The 22,210-nt window shown below is 39.7% G+C and overlaps 1 protein-coding gene across 1 annotated transcript in view; it reads right to left on the reverse strand.

The window, feature by feature from the left end:
* The window catches only part of pdzd8 (PDZ domain containing 8), a 50,758-nt gene continuing 28,548 nt past the window's right edge, over nt 1–22,210 (reverse strand). The window contains exons 4-5 of the mRNA XM_086044698.1: nt 5,570–5,732; nt 1–5,405 (exon numbers count right to left, since the gene is read on the reverse strand). Of these exons, the coding sequence (XP_085900824.1) occupies nt 3,091–5,405; nt 5,570–5,732 (2,478 nt within the window). The 3' untranslated portion in view covers nt 1–3,090. The remainder of the gene's footprint in view (nt 5,406–5,569; nt 5,733–22,210) is intronic.

Consider the following 22,210-nt stretch of genomic DNA (forward strand, 5'->3'; position numbering starts at 1 on the left):
TTAGTTCAAGCTTTTTTTTTTATTATTATTTAGGATAAGTACAATAAAGCTTCATTACATGAACCTTCAGAAAAAATATGCACAACATCCCTACCATATGAAGACCATAACTGCTGAAAAGCTGTGATAGGTACAAGCAAGTGAGAAACAGTAGTGTGGTCAATCACATTGTAACAGCAGCAGCAGAGGAAAAAGTGAGCTTGACAGTGTGAATCTCAGGTTCTGAGAGCATGTGATTTTACACATATCTAATTACGAAAGAGAAATTATATAGTTAGAACTTATTAGCTCCAGATCCAAAATAAAAATATTGCACGGAATCTGAAAATACAGTGACAGACTGACACATGTAAAGCAGTCATTCGGACAGTATACAAAAGCAACTACCAAACCGAGGGCAAAATGTATCAAATTTACAGCAAGAAAACAATCAAAAGTGGCCAATTGGGTGTCTTTTAATTCTCGTGTCTCTGCAGCATCGACAGCCAGGCAGGCGTTGTTTTTAAGATGGCCGTCAGTCCCATATAGTTCATTAGTGCAAATAAAAAAATACATTAAAACTGGGAGAATAAAGTTAGAATATGAGCATAAAGGTCTACAATCATTAATAAGAGGGCTGTTGATGATATCAATTACACTTTTATATAAGTTTGACAAACACTGAAGTTGAAGTACCGGTAGATTTCTTTTTTTTTTTTTCTTCACAAATATTAGCCAAAGACTACTTGACAGATCTCCAAAGAAAGATGGCAGACATTCACATTTTGAAAACGGTTCTGGACATCTTGTTTCTTGCAATATCATAACTTTATGCTCATATTATCACTTTATGAACCCTAATACTTCATTGAAGTTTGGACCGAATAGGTATCATATTGAATTTTGCTAGTTAAATGTTACTGAGACCTCGGGATTATTCATGAACTGCGCTCCGTCCAACATGATCTTGAACACCACCCGATGTGAATCTCTAAGGTGCAAAGTTTTGGCAGTGACTTCAAAGAAATCACTCAAACGTACACAATTTTCTCACCGTTTCGGGTCAATGATTTAAATCAAGAGGCCGTAATAGTTTCTCTCAACCGTAGATCATGCTCAGATATGAACTGGTGGTGATATGCAACGGTGTTCGCCTCACTAACGTGTAATTGTCTGTGTACTGTTAACCACCTCTATTTTGTCTTTACTGGCTGTAGTTCTTTACTTTCTTGTCTTAAATAATAATAATAATTTGATATGGAAGTAATACAACTACGTACTACAGAAGATGACACAAGTTGGAAAGAATATGAATGTTTCCTCAGGTGTAAAACCAGATCAATGACCTGCAACTGTTGACCTACTTACAATTGGACTTCAACTCAGCTTGACAAGGATTGAGCGTAGCAGCTATGTCAAGCAGCCCTGGATCAAAAAAGACATGCCGTTGAAAAAATACCTTCAATTTTTCAGCATGTTTATACTGGTTTTAATATCAACACACTCTTATCCCAATTGCTGTGCAGTGTTTCAGCCAGTGATTACTTAAAGTGGCTTTTCTATTTGTATTTTGTGCCTCATGTTGTGTTCATTTTGGCTACAATTCTATATAACATTTAACAACTTTTTTTTAACATTACAATTGTAACCAACAGATACCAAACATTTTTGACTAATTAATGGTAGGATCAATCTGGATTTGTGGAGACTTAAACGGCACTAGGTTGGTAATAACCGCAGAAGTAATTAATGTTCATAGTTTTGTGATTAATGCTCCTGGAAAGCCACTTAGAAAAATAAATTAAGAAAATAAGAGGAGAACATTTAGGGAGCTGAAAATAACATTGACCAATGTCTGGAAATAATGGGGTAGAGTACCGGTCAAATGTTTCGGAACACCTTCAAATTCAAATGGTCAAGCTAATAACTCTTGATAATGCACATCCATGCAAATAAAATGCTAAATAATTTCAGGTCATAAAGCATCATCCACATGAAAAAGCCAACTGAGAAAATATCAAGATCAACCAAGCTGGTATTTGGGAAAAAGGTGCCTACTTTGAAGAATCTAAATAGTAGAAACATTCTGTTCTCTGTTTTTTTTTTGTCTTTCAAATAATTCCATCAATATTGGTTTGTGATGTTGCTGACTTCTCTATGAGTCTACAATTCAGGAAATATTTTAATTAAAGTGTGTTCCCAAACTTGACTGGTACTGTAGGTACTGACAAAACAAATAATATGAGAAACATTATTGAGCATTCGCACCACTCATGAAGGCAGTCTTCTCCCTCACACATAAACGCAAACTGAAAACATGAAAAGAAATAACAATTAAGCTACAAGTATGGGTCAATCCAAAAAAAAAAAAAGAAGAAATTAAAGCAATCAGAACAAAATCCATCAAGTTATTCACATAACATTAATGAAATTAACATTTAAAGAATTTATTTAAAATATTAAAGGACAGGACAACACCTTCAAGTCTTCATCAAAAACACGTCTTATATGGTATATGAAACATGTTTGGCTGAGGTGAGACAACTAAAATAAAAAGATAATATCTATTCCAATCATTTTGCAGCTGCTGAAATCCCCCCAAAAGAAGGGAGTCATTTCTAAATATTAAAAGGTCTGCATTTAAAAGTGCTTCAAACAAAAAGGTAAGAAAGCTTGACTGCAGTGTCCACGTGAAAGACGTTTTTCACTCCACGTGCATGATTTGCTGGAGTTGTTTTTGACCTTTAGATTTAATTACAAGACAATTATTTAATTTCATTGCACATAAAAATACCGCCATGAGAAAACATCATTGGGAGGGCCAAAGCTTTACAAAGACACGAATCATCCGAAAAATATCTTGAATGAACAATATACCAGCGTTCCATTTCCCTTTCAAACCTGAAGTATGGACACAGTGCAAAATAAAAGCATTAACGGGTGCAACAAAGTATCCATGGGGGAAATTCCTTCATGTATTTCGGGAGATGTGACAAAAAACAATGGACCCCTTTTCAAATAGCGATACCCCCACCACCCCAGAAAAAAGGACAAACTTAGGGGCACAGGTCCAAAACGTTCCTCCTCCTTTTTCTGCTTTCTCGTCTTAATTTAGTGGAGCGCCTCCACACAGATCTGCTCCTCAGTGATGTCATCCAACAAGTCCACTGGGCTGCACATGTCACTGTCATACACCTCTGCTCCCATCAGGGCCTCCTCCTCTAAGCCATCCCCTTTGCCCTTTAAACACGGTTGCTCCGAAGGAGAGGGGCTCTCCACCGACTCCAAGTCCTCAATGCCCGCACGGTAGTGAATCATGAGCAGAGTGAGTGCCTGGAGTCTTTCACCGGACTTGGAAAGGGCCGAACTAATGAGTACCTTCCGCCTGGGATCGCTGGTCTCCCTCTCCTCTATTAAAAGAGCGTTATTGTGCTCCAACTCCTGATCGATTTCCTGCTGCAGCTTGTCCAGCATCAGCTCAAGTTTTTGCGAACGCTCGTCCGTGGGCAAACCTCGGTAGAGGTCGCGGCCTATCTCTTTTACGGCAATGAACACGCTGTCATCCAAACCACCCTCCTTGCGAACAAGTTTGCTGCTTCCCCCACTGCCGGCAGGTTGCTTGGAGGGGCTGGCACCACTGGTGTAGGTCTCAGTATCACTGCTCTCATTGTCCGAGGTGTTTGGAGTATGTTTAGGGGACGGATCCACTGCTCCGGGCACCGTGTCCGTTACCTGCTCAACCAGGCGAGTCTTGGGGGCCTGGCGTAGGTTAAGCAGGCGGGAGCTAGTGTTGATAATATGGCGGGTCAAACCAGTGGTGGCCCGATTAATGGTGGACTTGGCCTCGGGGTCAGCTCCTCGACGTTCGGTCGCTGCCACGCAGAAGGGGTTTTCGGCAAGGCATTTTTCCTGGCATTTCTTGTGGCAAACATAGGCGCAGATCATACACTGCGAGGCTGCCTTAGTCCAAACTTTCTTTTTGCAATATTCACACCAGGTAGGGTTTTGGAACTGGGTGTCTTGGAAGTTGTGGCGAACCTCAACAAGCTGCATGGCACCATAGGCCAAGTCATCACGTGGGGCTGTGGAGATATGCTCCCTCTCCCGCTCCCTTAGCTCTTCATCGTGGAGACTGCCCTCCCGCTCCCTCTCTGTCAGTCCAGGATAGTCCAATTCATCCCCTGCTAGGTAACAGAAATTTAGAGTCACGTCTCCATAGCACAACTTCTCATTGAAGCCTTTGTGGGTGCTGAGGCTGCGTAGTGCGGTCCGGCTGACATTAGCTCTCGGCTCCGGAGGCCCAAGCCTAAATGTGCTCTGATATTCTGCTGAAGATGTTGCCATACATTCAAGAGCCACATGCTCCAGTTCGAGGCTGACATGACCCAGGCACAACAAACTGCCCAGCTTAAAGGGATCTTTACACCAAAGGGCCACATTAAGGTACTTATGGTTGCTGTCCACCTCAAACACAACAGAGGCCTTGGGCCAGCGTGTCGTCTGGTTACGAAACATGGTTTCTGGGGATTCCCAGAAGGAGTGCTCTTCTAGACTGTCCCGTGTGCTGCAGGAACTCTCTGAAACTTTGTCCTTTGCCTGGTCAGCCTTGTTACTCGGAAGAGATGAGACTGAAATGTCATCACTGGACTCCGACGGCCTGGTGGACTTCCCCTCACTCGGTTTCTTCTCAATGCCAGCCACGTCTTCATTGGATCCAGTCAGAGGAGCTTTTTCAGGAGATTTCTCAGAAGCACAGACAGCGCTCGTCACAGTAGATATTACAGGAGTTGTGATTGTCGTAGAATCAACACTTTCCGAATTTTCTGAGCTGGCAGATGACAACCGTATTTGAGGTCTTGGTGGCACTGGAGGACGAGATGGAGGGGGTGGAGGTGGTATTGTGGGGCGCTGCAAACTATCTCCTGAATCATTGCTCGTCTTCTGTCGGGAGGGCTTTGGTGATTCTTTGGGTTGGGGCTTTAGTGGTGATTGGAGGCCCACCAGGTTTAGCTTACGGTTGAGGATGGGTGATATGGTCCCAAGAGGTTTAGAAGCCAAGTTGGCTACTGTTTTTTTGGGGCTTTGGTTTACTGTAAGTAAGAAATCATCCTTAGTTTCACTGGTGCCGACGGAGCCAGAATTCTGGTTGGGTTTGGAGTCGACAATCAACTCTTCAAATTCAGAGTCCATGTCTTTACTGTCAGTTATGTCAGACAGAGTGGTGATGGGGGCCGGGTCTTCTTCGTATCCCCCTGGCTGGGATATGAAACCTGATTCTTCCAGCTGCCCAAATCCCTCCTGAAGGGTTCCCAGGCTTCCAAGGGAAGGAGTCTGGTGGCGAACCGGTCTCTCATATAGTACCACCACCCTCTCTCCAGCCTGCTTCAGAAGTTTGGGCACTTGAACTGACGATGTCACTTTGACACCTGCCGAAAACGGACACCTGAGTTAGTATTTACAAAAACATGACATTTGTTTTACGATATTGCATTTATTTCGCTAACCAGATTCTCTCCAATATTTTTTTTGATTGAAACATTAGTTATCAATGCTTTCTGCAAAGACCAACATCAAATAAGCCATCTCAAACCTCCGATTGCGATGAGGCGATCACCTCGCTGCAAGTCTGCCAAGGCTGCAGGGGAGTTAGGTGTCACAGTCTCAATGCTTACATGGACTGCATCTCCCTCACTGGCAGGCACATGCCTGAACGTCATTCCCACGCTGCCACATGGACCCTTGATGACCTCTGTCTGTAATAAATGTTTTTTTTTAAAAAAAGACTGGTTATGATTCATTCATAATAGCCCACACAATATATGCCATACTGTAAATCAGTGGTCCTCAACCCCTCTTTTCAATGATGTACCCCCAGTGAAATATTTTTCAGCCAGATGCCCTCTAACCAGCGCAAAGCATTTTTGGAAGGAAAAAAAAATGAAGACTTAAAACAAAGTGGTGATGTATTCAACTTTGGAACTCCATTTGTAGTGATTATCTCTAGATCAGGGGCCCCCAAACTTTTTTTCTGCCACGGACCGGTTCGTACAAGTCCATACCCTTCGCGGCCCTGTAACTATTCACCACCTGCGGGGTTTGGGGCGGGGGATATTTTCAAAATACGTCTGTTTATTTTACTCATTTGCTAGCTTGTCCAGTTAATATTAGCGTTACGCGACGGAGACAACTTAACATGCGTTAAGAGTCAGTCAAAGATGCATGTAACGGAGAGATTCTGCTCACTTTTCAAATTAATTTTTTTTTCTTATTAATTAATTCACCCACATAAACCGGAAGTACTGTACGTTTTTTTTTTTTTTCTTTCATCTGTGCAGCCCACCGTGGCCCGGTCCAAAGTACCCGTACCGGTCCGCGGCCCGGTGGTTGGGGGCCCTTGCTCTAGATCATCAACGCTGTGCCCGCAGGCACCAAGGAGCCCCCAAGGACCACATGAGAAGCAAACCGGCCTGTTCTAAAAATAGCTCACCAGTCACGTTAACATTTGAAAATGTTAATATTTGCAAAGATTTATAGAAATATAGTGTTGCATATTGATATTCATCTGTTTCATTCCGTGTCAAATCATTGTTGATAATTATTGTGAGAAGTCATGTACATGGTCAGTGTCTTGACATACAGAGGTAAATGTAATTAATTAACATGTAATTTAAGATCATTTTAGAAAACTAGTTACTTCAGAAGTATGTATGAAACTGGCAGCCCTTTGCATTAACCAGTCCCCAAGAAGTTGCTCTCACTTTCAAAAAGGTTGGTGACCACTTCTCGAAAACTATTTGGAAATAAAAAGATATAACAACACTTGTATGAAAGTCATTAACTCATATTTCCATGTCTTTTCACAGTCCAGACATTCAATCCCAGGAACTTTTTTTTTTTTTTTCAAATTTTTTAAAACGATAGGGTAAAAGAGGGTCTGAAAATGTCTGGCAGTGAATGAGTTAAGAGTAGATGTTTGCATGTCTGTGCCATATTTATATATACCATAAATTAAAAAAATAATACACTACAATGCTCCAGCACGCCCGCGACGCTCATGAGGATAAGCGGATTGGATAATGGATGGATGGAATATACTATGATACTAAACCAATATTTTTGTAAAATGTATTTAATAAAGTATTTTATTAGTTACTGCCTTTCTTTTTTCTTAGCTTTTGTCTTATTTCCAACACTCTCGCTTTCAAAGTGTGTCTTGGCTGTCCAAGTTCCAGTCGTCACTTGTGTGTAAGTGATTAGCAGAGCTGGGCATCACCTAACCGCCACCGTGTTGTGTTCTGCATATTTAATCGGCCACGTGGTCCCGGTCCATCCCTCATCGGCGACACCCAATCGGCGTTGAGAACGTAATTTTCACGTCACAAGCAGGCGTCGCACGAGCAGACACACCGCTAAACAAAGAAAAAATATCAAAGAAAAACAGATACACGCGCACAGCGTGGTGATCGGTGAAATAAAAACAATATGAGGCACATGTCATTGCGTCTGTGTGACCGCAAGGTACAAAACACTGTTTTATTGTTTCTTTACTCGGCCACGTCAGGAGTGCGGCACCTGCGTGTGACGTGGTGCAGGTTAAGTCCGTTCTCGACGTCGTTTGGCTGACTGGGACCACATGGGTCGATTAAATATGCCGACGGGACATATGCGATGCCCAGCTCTGGTTATTAGTTTTGTTTTGTCTAATCAAATTTGATCTTGTATGTGTTGCCACGTCAATGGAATATAAAGCACAGGGCTTTCAGAATCCCAAATGGTGTATGACACAAAACCCCTGACGAAAAATAAAGAATCACCTGGAGAATGATCATTTAAATGTTTAATTTTAGAGAAAAAAGGAACACACACACAGTCAAATTTCACCCGTTCTGAAAATGTTGAATTTTATACTGAATATTTTACATCTTACTGGGAACAAATATTCTTTTTTGGGTAAAGTGTAATCTATGAATTTTACTGCGCACACACACAACAGCAAGAACAAAAATTCGTGTACCGATGTTTTAGAGGAAAAAAAATATGGAATTACTAAATTCTGAAGGAAAAAAAATGGAATAATCTTGTAATTTTAAATTCTAAAAAAAATATCTGCATTAGATTGAATTTGCTAATGAGTCAGCAGTTAAATAAGAGTGTTCACACCTTGGAGAGCTGTTGCACCAAATGGATTGACATGAATCAAAGCTCTAACATTAGCAAACTGATGATAAAAAAAAACTCTTTAAATGCTGCAAAGATAAAAGACATGATTATCAACTTAAGCCATAAAGAAAAAGCAGCTTGCACTGCTTCAGGTGGAACTAGTGAAAACCTTCAAACTCCTTGGTACCCACATCAGACTCAGCAATGCCCTCGCATGGACCCCACAACACATAGCACATGATCAGGAAGCCTCAACAGATATTGTACATCTTCAGGAAGCTGAGAAACATTTGGAATCCCCTCCAAACTACTCAGCAACCTCTACAGCAAAGTGGAGCGCATCCTGACCAAATCCATCACAGTCTGGGATCTGTACCGTACAGGACAGGAAGGCTCTCCAGCGTGTCATTAAAACAGCACAACACATCTGTGGATTAGCCTTCACACCACTACACCACATCGTGTATCATGTATCATCAGAACATTATGAGAAACAGCACACACTTTTCAAACTTCTCTCTTGTGGCAGACGTGAAAGAAATGTCACAGCCAGAATGAAAAGACTGAAACAGCTTCTACCCACACAGCATCAGACCCCTCAACAAATGACATCACAATCTGTCAATCACACTGTACAATATTTTTTGGTGGGCGTAATCCTGCTCACTTGAACATTTAAACTGTGCCAATACCAGGATTGGCCAAGCCGCATGAGTCTCACCAGCCGGTTTCTTGCGGCTCCCATTTTCACAATGAATTTAGGTGGACGCAACACCCCATCATCAAACTCATTTGTTGTGTACAGTATGTGATGGGGGCTGGGGAGCAAAGAATGGAGCAGGGGCTGATGGAGCGATTTACTGCTCTTTTGGCGGACTTATTTACACGTAACGGACATGAGGACAATGGAGGAAGCCTTCATAAATCGGTGTATTTATCAACAATAAAAGATGCGCCTGGTCTCCTCCTCTTTACATCCTGGTAGGCTGCTACTGGACATCAGCACTTCCAAATATGGACATGCTGCTGCGTGGACCCTTCACACTGAATGAACTAGCCAAGTATGTACATATCACGCCAATGCACTTTGACGCAAATGACTTGGAGGTAGGGGTGGGCAATATGGGCAAAAAAAAAAAATCTGGATTATTTTTTCAAAAAACTCGATAACAATAATATGACGATATTCTACAAAAAATATTTTAAATCTGCACTTGCTTCACAGACCAATTGTGGGTAGACAGCGTTTGTGAACAACATCTCTTTTAAATTGCTGAATACAGCTTCTGCAAAACAATGATATTCTACGGAAATATTTAACAATGAAAAACTAAAAAATTATGTATCGATTTACATTGACTTTTGGGAATATTTATGTCATTTAAATGTATCTGCTGTTATTCCATAATATGACATTTTGAGCTACAGTAAGTACTGGTGTAGCACTGCCAACTACTACAGCAATGAATGAGTATATATACACACACATATATATACATATATACATACACATATACATATATATACACATATACAGATATATATACATATATATATACACATATACATATATATATACATATATATACACATATACATATATATATACACATATATACACATATATACACATATATATACACATATACACATATATATACACATATACATATATACATATATATATATACACATACACATATACATATATATACACATATACATATACACATATATACACACATACACATACATACATATACACATAAACACATATACATATATACACATATACATAAACACATATACACATATACATATATATACACATATACATATATACATATACATACACATACACATATACACATATATACACATATACATATATACATATATATACACATATACATATATACATATATATACACATATACACATATATATACACATTTACATATATATACACATTTACATATATATACGCACACGCGCACGCACGCACGCACACACATATATATTTCTGAACCCTGCAATGTTTAGGTAGCATGTTATTTATTTGAATTTTTGCATAATTAAGTCTTTTGAGACTGCTGATTATTTTCATCTGTTAAAAACTATATTGTGACAGCAACGGTTTTGTATTTCTTAATGCTTTTGAAAATATATATAGATTTTTGCCCAAATTACGGCAATAATATGGCTGGGTTTTTATTCAGATAATATTGCATAATAGCAGTCACCATAAATAAATGGAAAAATATAAAGATATTCCATGTGATCAGAATCGGTAACGGCCGATCTCATTCATGCATGATCGGTATCGGTGTCATAAAACCTGATCGGAACATCCCTAATACATACATACACATACATGTGTATATGTGTATATATTTAAATTTAAGAAGTGCAGTCCACGTTTACATATCACGTTTCATGAAGTGTCAAGTAGGGAGTGGTAGAACCACAAAATGATTGTTTATCGGTCTATATAAGAAGTTGAGTGATTAAGTGCAGTCCACGGTTATATCATGTTTTCTGTAACAAAGTGATATATAGGAAGTGGCAAAGCTACTAATTAGTTTACATGATTGTTGTAATCTACACTTGAGTTTGTACATTATAGTATCAGTATAGTGTGTATCCTTGTGTTTATAGCACACCAGTGTGGGTGAACTACGTTGTCTGGGTGAACGCTTACCAAACTGCACATCAAAATATTTAGTAACTGTATACCTCTAACTGTAGTAGATAAACTTTCATATGAATTAATACTTCATGGCTTTGCCTCAGTATTATATAATGCATGACAGATATGATAGTTTGTTGTAATAAATATTAATCGCTGAAAAATACATTAGAAAAGGAACATGAAACAAAAATCGCAACTCATATCGGAATCGCAATTTTTGAGGAAAAAAAACATCGCAATTAGATTGTTTTCATTATTTCAATCTTTCAGCCCTAGTATACATTTATGAAGAAATATGAAATTCACCAAAATGTCACTGATGAGGTTTTGGCTCGACGCTAGTGAAATGCAGTTATGCTTGATAGAAATACATAAAATATTTTTTATGTTTGGTTTGATTGCATTTTTAAACTCATGTAGTTTTCTCAATAAAGATAAAGAATGCAAATTCGATTAAAAGGTCAATCATTTTCCACATCACGAATGTATTGCATAACTATAACTCACTTTTGTGGTGATAAGCTTGGAGCCGACCACCGACGTCTTATCCTTCTCCAGCTCAAACTGAAAGTGGCAATTCAGTGTGAGATGAAAGAGCTGCAATTAAACCCCACCCCCGCCTGCCTTAATGACAGCCACAGCTCACAAGTCACATATCCCACATTACAACTGTTGTGATGCAGAGGTGACCTGCTTTAAGCCCAAAAGGTTGTCCATATACACTCTTGGCAACTCCGATGATACACAAACTACTGTATTCTATTTGACTGTGGTCTGTGCCGACTGGTGGGTTCTGTCGTCAAATATGACAGCTGACAAAAAAGACCAATGCAGTGTGGAGGAGGAGAAAGAGGATGACAATGGTACAGGTGCTCTGGTATAAAAAGACAGAAAAGGAGAGCCAATACGACGTGGGTCGACTGAGACAAATGACTGTAATTTCCCCTGCGGTAATTCGTTACGGTTCTGGTGGAAGTCTGTGATTGAGTTAGGGTTAGCATGAATAAGATGATAATCTACACAAGATGGCATGGAAGAAAAGGGTTCAGAGGGGCTCAGTGGATGATGGACAGTCTTGATCCTGCTCTGTGCTCATGATGGATGATAACAAAAAAGAAACATGGCTTCACCACTTAGCATAGATGAAATTCATTTAAATGACGATAGAAAGTCAGGTTGGTCACTGAAAACTTTTATTTGATTGCCTATTATTTAACCACGTTAGGGTTTGGGCCCCCCCACAAAAACAACGCCCTACATGTGTTTTAGATGGCAAATAACGTTGCCCATAAAAGCTGTGTCAGAGTAGTTGAGGTGGATGTGGTTACTCTTCCCATAGCCGACCACGAACTTGTTGAATCAACAGGGATTCTGCTGGTTGCAGCCAATAGTTGCAATTTTCAGCGTGCGGGCTCCCCGTTCGCCACGTCACCAATGGCAAGTTGAAATGGAGTATGGGAAACGCATGCCAAAAGTCCTGGCTATGAAGCACAAATCTCCGTATGCAAATAAAGCGATTAATTCCACAATTCATCCACACGGCCACTGTTGCATACGATTGGTTACAATCACAACATTGCCTGTTATTCCAATGACGCATTGTTTGTATGGATATGACGGTCGACGAATGGCGGGACACATTTTAAAATAGACGGATTAAGCATCGATGGAAACCTCTTTATGCATCATCCGTCATCAATTCGTCATTCGTCTATTTGGAGGAAAATAGTGAGTTGTTGTCGCTTGCGGGAACGATTTGAGATTTGGGACCGGGCTGGGAGAGGCTTCAAAAACGCATTGTGTCCATATTTCTCTTCAAACTTTATTGGGGGGGTGGTGGGTGGGGGATTGGGGTATCATGGGAGAGGATATTCCTCGTCGCCCGTTGTAGTGCGTCTTTAATGACCGCTCCGTTTGTCTGACTGCGCTCCGCTTGTTTCTGCTGGGAATGTACAGATCTTTCTGCCTTCGAGCCACTTGTGTGACTAGGAGGCTCTCAGTCACACGCTGCTTATGTACAGAGCAGCTCTGTGCCAGCGCTTCTTTCTGATTGGTGGCCCGCGGTGGGGAAATGGTCATCCAATCGCGCCGTGTGCGTGAGCCTTCCCATCAAGCAGTGAGTGAAAGCTTAGTCGGACTCACCGACGGCCGGCCGTTCAAAAGTAGAGGCGGACAGGCCTGTAGACGGGTACTATTTCCCCCCTCTCGGGAAAAATGACGGATGACGGACGACGGAAGCGTCAACCTGTTCTCTGAATCTGAGCGTGATTGGTCATTGTGAGCAGTTGTGATGTCATTTTCAGTCGACAGACAACAAAATGGCCGCCCCCAGAGATGGCTAAAAACGAGTGCATTTTGCTGCTTAACTTATATTCCACAAACGCAAAATTAATCAGAATGTCGCGTTTCAACTAGTGGGCCTGCTGGGAACATATTCTTAAAAAAAATATATGTTTGGGTTGAATTCCGCTTTAAATGTAAAAACATTACATAATACTGTACATACCAAAGTTGCCATTTAGTGAAAAGTGACAGTTGAGGTAAGGATGTATATGCTAGGATGGGCTTGTGTGGATGGTGACAGGTGCATAGTGTAAACATTATTGAACAAATAGCAGGTACTTATATATACAAACGCAAATACAAAAATGACCGGTACAGTTTACTGTAGAGGTGAAGAAAACCTTGATGACTTCTGCCGAGCTGCAAAATACCCCTTGTTCACCAATTATGGGTTCTGTGTGTGTGTCCGTCTCCAGGTCATGTCTAATGTGATCTGGTTTTGTTACAGCTCTTCCATGAAGACTATAACAACATTTCAGTGTGGAGAGAATGTGGAGGCTAAAGGCCTATTCCGCTTCACATCACACAGACCATTACTTTAAAGTGCGCTGGCACAAACAAAAACACTCAGCCTCTCAAATCTGGATCCATATGTTAAAATTATGTCACTAGGAGACTGGAAAAGGAATTTCAGTTGAACCACAAAAACCAATACAAGAAATTTGAACACATCCGTAAATTACATTTGAGCAAATAACAGATAATGCAAATCTTGTCACTATGGATGGGCATCTGACTAATTTTTGTTTCCCGCAATAGGTCCGAGGTTTACTAAAATACATTTGCCAAACACCCCAAGGTCCATGAATTGTAAAAAAAAAATATTTCATTTCAACATATTTCTTGCTGGCGGAATTTGGAATTTCTCATACATGTCATTGGTTCATTAAAGGGGCGGATCTGCCTAGTGCTCATTGCATTTATTTGCTCTCATCCTGCCCTATAGGGCCAATGGTGGGCCTGGCCTTTCATTAGGCGGGCAACAGACGGAGCTAGTTGGTGCGAGTAGGGATGTTGCTCTGTGATGTTCAAAGCACTGTCAGATGCTTAGGGCATTGTGAGCAGGCACGTTGCCATGGTGAAGCAGCCACAAGTTGTCCTGCCTCAACTGTCATCTCTTCTTACGCACTGAATAAAGCTAACGTTGCAGGGTTCCTCAAAGCAAACTACCAAGGTAGGTTAAATGTGTCGCCAAGTACAGCATTTCACGAGGGCTGTACAACACTTAGCGACATCTCCTTTGGAAAATATGCTGTCCGTTTTGTATGAACAGCTGCCGTGAGTCCGTAGGTGCTGAGCAGCATTCATTAGAGCGGTACTCGAGCTGTGTGTGCAGCTGCACAACTGGCAACAATTACACTATTGTGCCTTTATCTACATGCAAGTCCATTCGAAGAGCAAACTGTTGCAGACGCCTGTTAAACATGCTACAAAAACAAACCGCGTGTTCCAAATGATAAGAAAAAAATAAAATAAACAATGCTATAATGGGAATAAAATAAAGGGAGATCAAAATCTAATCCGCCCCAGCTTTGCTATTGTCCAAGGAGCAGAGTTTAATTTTGGAGAAGTGGCGCTTCCTCTCAGGCATGAGCATCAGCAGCAGTAACTAACCACATTAACATTGACAAAGGCAGCAAGCAGTTCCTGGTTTCTTGTCTCTGAGAAGAAAAAAAAAAACCTCACAAGCACTTTCTAGCAGGATGTAAATGGACCAATTTACCTTTTTTTTTTTTCTTTTTTTTTTTTTCCAAATCCAGCCTCTCTTTTATCTGCACTGCCACTGAGGACAAATGAAAGGTTAATATGTTCAAATGGCAGTGAACCACTACTTTAGAGTTCTCTCTTTCACCTCCAGGACAGACACTACTATTCCTTTCATCCCATTTGCTGTGTTGATTTTTATCAAATACATTTACGCCACATACTGTATGACTTCAAATGTACTACAAGATGCGCTCATGAATAATCATCTATACTTAGACTGATGATGACTATGGAGATGCAAGATTATTTTACAAGCATACTTGAACAATATTGGGGCATAGAAAGAATGTAGTGAGGGTCATGCCACATAATGCCAGTGCTACTAAAGTGAAGGGTAATCAATGTTTAATTTGGTGTGTTTCATTAAATTACAATCAATGAATTAGGGCTGTGGGAAAATAGTTGTCTAACTCGGTTAAGTTGACCACAACAATTGGTCGACCAAAATTGCTACCTCGAAACGAATTCATTTGAAAACCATATTTGTGGTTTTGTAACCAATGTTTGGCCACTTCCGTGTTTCCGTACGGACATTTGTAGCTGCAGGTGCTCTTTTCCCGCAGCAAATGTCCATGAAGGTGAAAACGCAGAGGACTTGGGTTCACTTTCGACTGAAAAGGGCCAAAAATATGGTTTCATGTATTACTGCCAAGCGGGGCTGGCAGAGACTGGAGACTTGAACATGGGAATGTGACTCGTGATGATGAACCGGCGGCTGCTTTGGCGGTCACTCAGAGGACACCTGCTGCTACAGGTAACAACAACACAGCTTTAAATTGATGTTTTTAAGTGAATTAACACGGAACAAACAATCTCCATCACATCTCACACGTCAAATCAAAGCAGCGAAAACGGCTACAATATGAAAATATTGTTTACTTTCAAGCGACAATAATGTTAATATATTGTACATCAACCTTGGCAAAGTAGATGCAGGCCTATGACGGCCATACATTTACCCCCCTCAAAAAAAAGATGGGCATTGTGTGTGTGTGGGTGTGTGCGCGCGTGTGGGTGTGTGCGCGCGTGGGGGAAGGGAGGAATTACTCGACTAATCGATGGAATAATTGATAGGATAATCTATTCTAAAAATATTTGTTTGACAGCCATAAGAATGAATAAAAGTGAATTGAAAGGCTGTAGTTCATGTTGCCATATTTCAATGACACTTTCCCATTTTTTTTTTTTCAAGTAATTGCAGCTAATCACAAGCATATACAGTGCAACCTTTGAGGTTGAAGACAATTCTTTCGAAGACACCAGTCCAGAACCAGTCCTCCCATAGAAACTAATGGAAAAAGAAATGATCCCTTGCAGGGTCAGTTGGTTGCAGTCATAAAAAAAAAACTTGAACCGTGCATCATTTGCACAATCATCGTTGTATCATAATGACTACACTACTGATCACTTTAAAGGCATACTTCACATAAGTACGCCATTTGCAGCAGTAAAAAGTTAAGATTTTGTCTATAATTTGATAACTTCATTACTTTTCAAGTACAGTACATTTAACAACTTTAAAATATATATATATATATATATATAGCTGGCCGCCATGTTCATGAATCACGTCATTAGATAACAGTCACGTGTCAACGTTGGACTAGACTGCGCAGTGATATCCACACACAGCTCCGCCGAATGGAATGCATCTTTAGCGTTAATTCTGAAAGAGTGAAGCATTATCGTTTCCAGCCAATACCATGAAATAAGTCTACTTAGTGAGATTCCACTTTTGATGTGAAAGATGCAGCGCCGGATGGTCTTCAGGTGGCACAAAAATACACTTTGGTGAAAGAGTGGGACCAGGAAGTCAAGCAGACATGGTGCTCATTTGCCAGCTACACACGCACGGACAACGCTAGAATGAATACAGTATGAGCTCCTTACCATAGGATGAACAGAGCGCGGTTTGGCCCGGTCTCTTAATTTACGAGCGCTGACTCCACTCGCATTATGGAGATAACGCTACAGAAGCAGCCGCCTGCACCGGGGGGTGGTGGAGGTTTTTGGAGGACGCACAGATTCTCCCTCAGGCAATTAAGCTCATCTCCCAACTCTTGCTTGTTAAAAATACTCAGCACGGCGTTGGTTTTTAACCCATTCACTACCAGACATTTTCAGACCGTCTTTTAACCCTAACGTTCAGAAACATTTGAAAAAAATATGAATAAGTTCCTGGGTTGCACATGGCTCGACTATGAAAAGACAAGTAGATTTGTCAATGGTAGTGAATAGTTTAATGTCACCTACGTGGCTTGTCCCATCTCAAACTGTAAACAACGATATTTTTTCAAGAATATGTTCTATGCTGGCCCAGTAGAAGAAACACGGCATTCTGATTAATATTGCGTTTGTGGAAGATGAGTTAGTGAGACTTGATTGGGCTGAACATCAACACTTATATAATAGGTCTGTATGAAAAATATGTCAGCACTAAAATTCACCTCCCTAAAAGTATCTGTAGTGATTTATGGGCATTTTTGTGATGACTAAAGATGCAAATTGGCCCGCCCACTTTTGGGGTGTGTTTTTTTTTTTTTTTCCCCTCCATCTCAGGCTGTCAACGTTATCACAGGGAGGCTAGATCTGTGTTGTTCCTTGTTTTGGTTTGTCATGTTCTGTTGTCACCTAGTGTGTGAAAGTGATTAATTGCCACTAAAATGTATTTGTACATTCCTACTCTTGTCCATTTCAAACTGTGAAAATATAAAAGCGGGCGGCACAATATTTAGTTTTTATTAACATCAAATGTGAGCTCCTATGAGGTAAAATCACTATCACCTCCACAAAATCAAACATATTGTGCTGATCGTTTTTTTTCTATCTTTTTTTTTTTTTTATTACCGATTAGCGTGGACAATACCAGTAATGAGCATATGAATTTTAGTGACAATTGATCGTAGTTTTCAGACATTTAGGGATGCAAACGCTTTGTTATTTTCCCATAAGCAACCATGTCTGTTGGCTCCTGCTAGCTCCCGCAGCTAGTCGAGGCAGAATTAGCTTTCGATTGCTAAAGGTTAGCAGAAGGAGATCTTACCGTCCATACATGAGGGTACGTGTCTCGGACGAGCTGCCCGCTCATGCACTCGAGTATAAATTAGCTCCACGCTAATTTCAGCCAGTAGCCAATGTTCGGCTGTCCGCACCTTTGACATTGATGTTGCGCTGTATTCTTGGCTCCCTGATAAACTGTTATTGTACACTATATTTTGAGCAATGGCGAGGGATTCCTGGTAAAAGTGGTAGCAGTAGTTTCATTGTCATTAATACACACTTTTGTGTGTTTATTCAGACATGTAACTATGTTTTAATAATTCATAAAATGCAGTTTTTCTGTAGACTACAGCATGAACTATGCATATTTATTTGAAAAGAATATGTTCCCAGTTTATCATAATCAGTCATATGGAGGCATATGCCGTCAGCCTCTTAAATTATTCACTGCCAGACATTTTCAGACCCTGTTTTACTCAAACGTTTGAAGATTTTTGAAAAAAATATTAAGAAATTCCTGGAATTGAATGGCTGGACTGTGAAATAACAAGTAAATCCATCAATGGCAGTGAATGCGTTAAAATAATGGCTTGTGTCATATTTTGACTTTTTTTTTTTTTGCCTAAACCACTGCTAAAATCGGCTGCATTCTTAATTAAACAGATGATTCGATTCTACTCCTAAAATGGAATTATTAATACACATAAGATAATCAGAATGTGGTTCCGTTTTTCCTGTTTTCTGAAAACACTAAAAAAAATGACTTAGGCCATTATTTTAAGGGGGTGACGATGTGTAGTGTTGCGCTCAATGTGAGAGCTTGACAGTGCTCGGATGTGGAGCATCTCATGTTGGCTGGCTTTCGGAGGGTGCGTGTGAGATATAGTGGTGGAGGTTGAGCACATCTTTTTCCCTGTCACTGCTCTGCTTGGTAATTTAATCTAATACCACATGTCAGATCCATTTGTGTATGGTTATAGGGTACAAGTCGCCGCGAGGCAAGTACACAGCAAGTCCCTGCCATATCCAATTAGCAACCCTTGTACTGATGAGGGGGTTGAGGGGTGGGATGCATGGCCAGTAACTGCTCAGGTGTTTACGTCAGTACTTATTATACCGGTTCCCCGTGATGTCACGATGTGGAATATGTGTACTCAGACCTAACAATACAGATAGGGTTAACAGGATCAAGTGACACAAAGCAATCAACTGTGGAACACTTGTCTGTTCTGATAAACTAACTTAAGATGCTGGTCAACCTCCAAATTTCCATATGACTCCATTATATTGGACTCATATATCATAAATGTTAACATTTACTGTCACACCCTATTTATAGTTAGACGTTGAAACAATAATGTATATTTGGCCCTTGACTTAATTGTTGACTTAAATATTGGACTGAACAGCATGTACAAAGACGCGTATACCAATTTTTAGCCACATGGCTAATTTGCACCTAACTTAACTGCAACCTAAACGGCTCTGTAGCTGGCTCCTCTTTGCATTCTGTGATGAAGCGTAAAGTAGCGCGGCAACATTATGAAGCGATGCACTTTTGATATGTTCCCTCCACGCTCCAAAATCGTAACTACGGGTGGCACGGAAACCGACTAGACTGCTGACTTACAGGACACCTCTTAGGTTTGACATAATGTAGTTGCAGTAGGCACATGCCAGAATGCTGACATTGTGCTTTAAAAGTGCATTGAACAACTTTCTGGTGGATTGTAGCCTGTTTGCTTGTCCGGATAATTAGTGAAGTTAACAACAAGTGTTCATTGAAACATTGCCGGGGCCCGGCAGAGAATGATTAATGATCGGTGATTGACTATTGGTGGTTGAGCAGCATCCTGGTACAAATTGTATTGCACCTTTGAATGTGAATTTTTGGAAAAGGTCAAGATGGCCCACCTGTGATGAGCTGATTTTGTGTTTTGGTTCAACATTGTTTCAGATTTTATTTTATTTCCTACAGTATGTTGGGATTTAGTTGGGGTTTGTTTTCCTGTATTACAAGGCTGCTTGTTATATCTTTGTCTCCACCTGTTCTAGTCATGCTCCCCTTGTGTATCCACTAATCACCTGTCTTCAGCCGCTTGCCTTATCCAGGTGTGCCTCGTTATCTCATCAGTCTGTTAGTTCTCTGTTTTTCACTGAGTCAGTCTGTCCTGTGTCCCTAAATGTATTTTTGGCACTGATTTAAAAAACATAGCACAACAGGTTTTTGAGGTATTTTAATTTTTTTGTCTTTAGGTTTAACCGATTCATGAAGATTACCATGAGTTGTAATTTATAGCTATAACATTTCAGGAAAAAAAAAAATCCATCTTTTGCTGAACACAACCCTTAATTCATAAATATGACTAAATATATGTTACATATGTTGTTATTATTATTATTATCATCATTATTATGATTAAAAACTGATGAGCTCCAGAAAAATTAGGGCAGATTTAGAATGAGCGCAAAAATAAATAAATTAAAAAAAAAAAACAAATTGAAAAAAAAAAAAAAGAAAATAATGATAATTTTTTATTAAAAACTGTAATAAGAAAAAAAATCTTGGGTTATAAGCAGGACTGCGAAAACTGAACTATGATATAGCAAGGTTGACTGAAAATACTTTTTTTTTAGATTGAATTCCTGCCTCAATTGCTGCTTCTCTGCGCTTGAGTCAAAACGTACATATGCCTGCACACCACCTCAGCAAACCCTGCAAACATGACACCACTGGTAACAGCCATTTACACAAGCACAAACATTTATTATATGAAAATATGTGCTAAGTGTGTACAATAGCAAAATGATAGCAATGACTGACGGATAGTCAAATCTTATGATCGACAGGCAGGACCCTTCCCACCTACTTAGGATAAGTACCATGGATAAATGGTTTAATACGAGTATTGGTTATGTGTTTATTGCCAGAAATATTTTTGACTTGTTTTTTTAACTCATACATTGATTGGTATTCTGCACTACTTTACAATCCTCCTGATCACTGATCAAAATCGAATGTAGGCAAGAAATCTAAATTAAAGCTTTCTTCTCAACAAGCCTGGTTAGCTACATTTCGGACCCACTTAAGGTTTTCAAGACTGAATATTCCGTGATTGTTTCAGAGATTATTGAGTGCATGAAATTGGCACACAACTATCAATAAATCACATTTTATTTATATAGCACTTTTCATACATAAAAAATGCAACTCAAAGTGCTGTAAAACATCCAAAACACAACATGAAAAGAAGACCGTTCACGCCCTCCCTCCCAACAAACCCGAAGACATATTTCCACCAGTACATGAGAACTCACACACACACACACCCCCACACACACAACCTGATAAGCTGTGTTAGATAGCTAAATCACTACTAACAAATAGTTGGATTTGGTTCTTACTTCTAAATGTTTATTAAATTCACACCTTTAAATCAAATGTGCTGTTATAGAGTTGTGCAATTATTAAACTCGACAATTACATAATCGTAAAAAAAACAATTATCAATATGCATTTATATCCAAAGACCTATGTTTGTGTACAGAAGGAAATCATACTTGAATTTATACTTTGCACCTCTTTTATTTTATAATAACTATTTTCATCAATTTTGTTTGGTCCAAAAGGAACTTACATTTATTTGTCTATATATATATTTTTTATGTTTAAACATTTTCTTGTTTTGTGCCAAAAAATAAGTGATCGTTTCAATAATGGTGATTTCAATTATTACCAAAATAATCATGATTAATAGATTTTTCATAATCGAGCAGCCCTATGTTGTTATGTTCCAACCTATTTAAAAAAAAAAAATACATCTAACCAATGAGCAGCCACACAATAATCATCATTTGAATATTTCTTAACAAATAGCCATGAAGAGCTTTGCACTTTTGTCATGTGGCTAAACCTGAATTTTAAGTTGTCTTTTTAGCATAGCAAATAGACTTCAAAAGCATTCAGAACAAAGAGGTTGTTAGGGAGACGCATGCAAACAAGAAAAGGGGCTTTACGTAATTTGCACTTTATGAAAAGCAATAGGGGTTTGGTCGCCCACGTGATTCTTTTTTGTTATCATCATTTTGCCTGCATTGAGAAATAATGATCTGTCATGGTTTTAACGATCGCTTGAAAAATATAAGTACAGCCGGCAGTTGTCGGTATCAATGTCAGAGAAGTAGAGAGAAGACTCATTTCCACAGTTATCAATTTGGCATTTCAGTGTTTGCATGCCTTTTGAAAGCCAAGGCTTGTCACTCAAGCAA

Source organism: Filicampus tigris, chromosome 11 (assembly GCF_054856515.1).
Source record: "Filicampus tigris isolate MCC_2025a chromosome 11, RoL_Ftig_1.0, whole genome shotgun sequence".
Taxonomy (NCBI): domain Eukaryota; kingdom Metazoa; phylum Chordata; class Actinopteri; order Syngnathiformes; family Syngnathidae; genus Filicampus; species Filicampus tigris.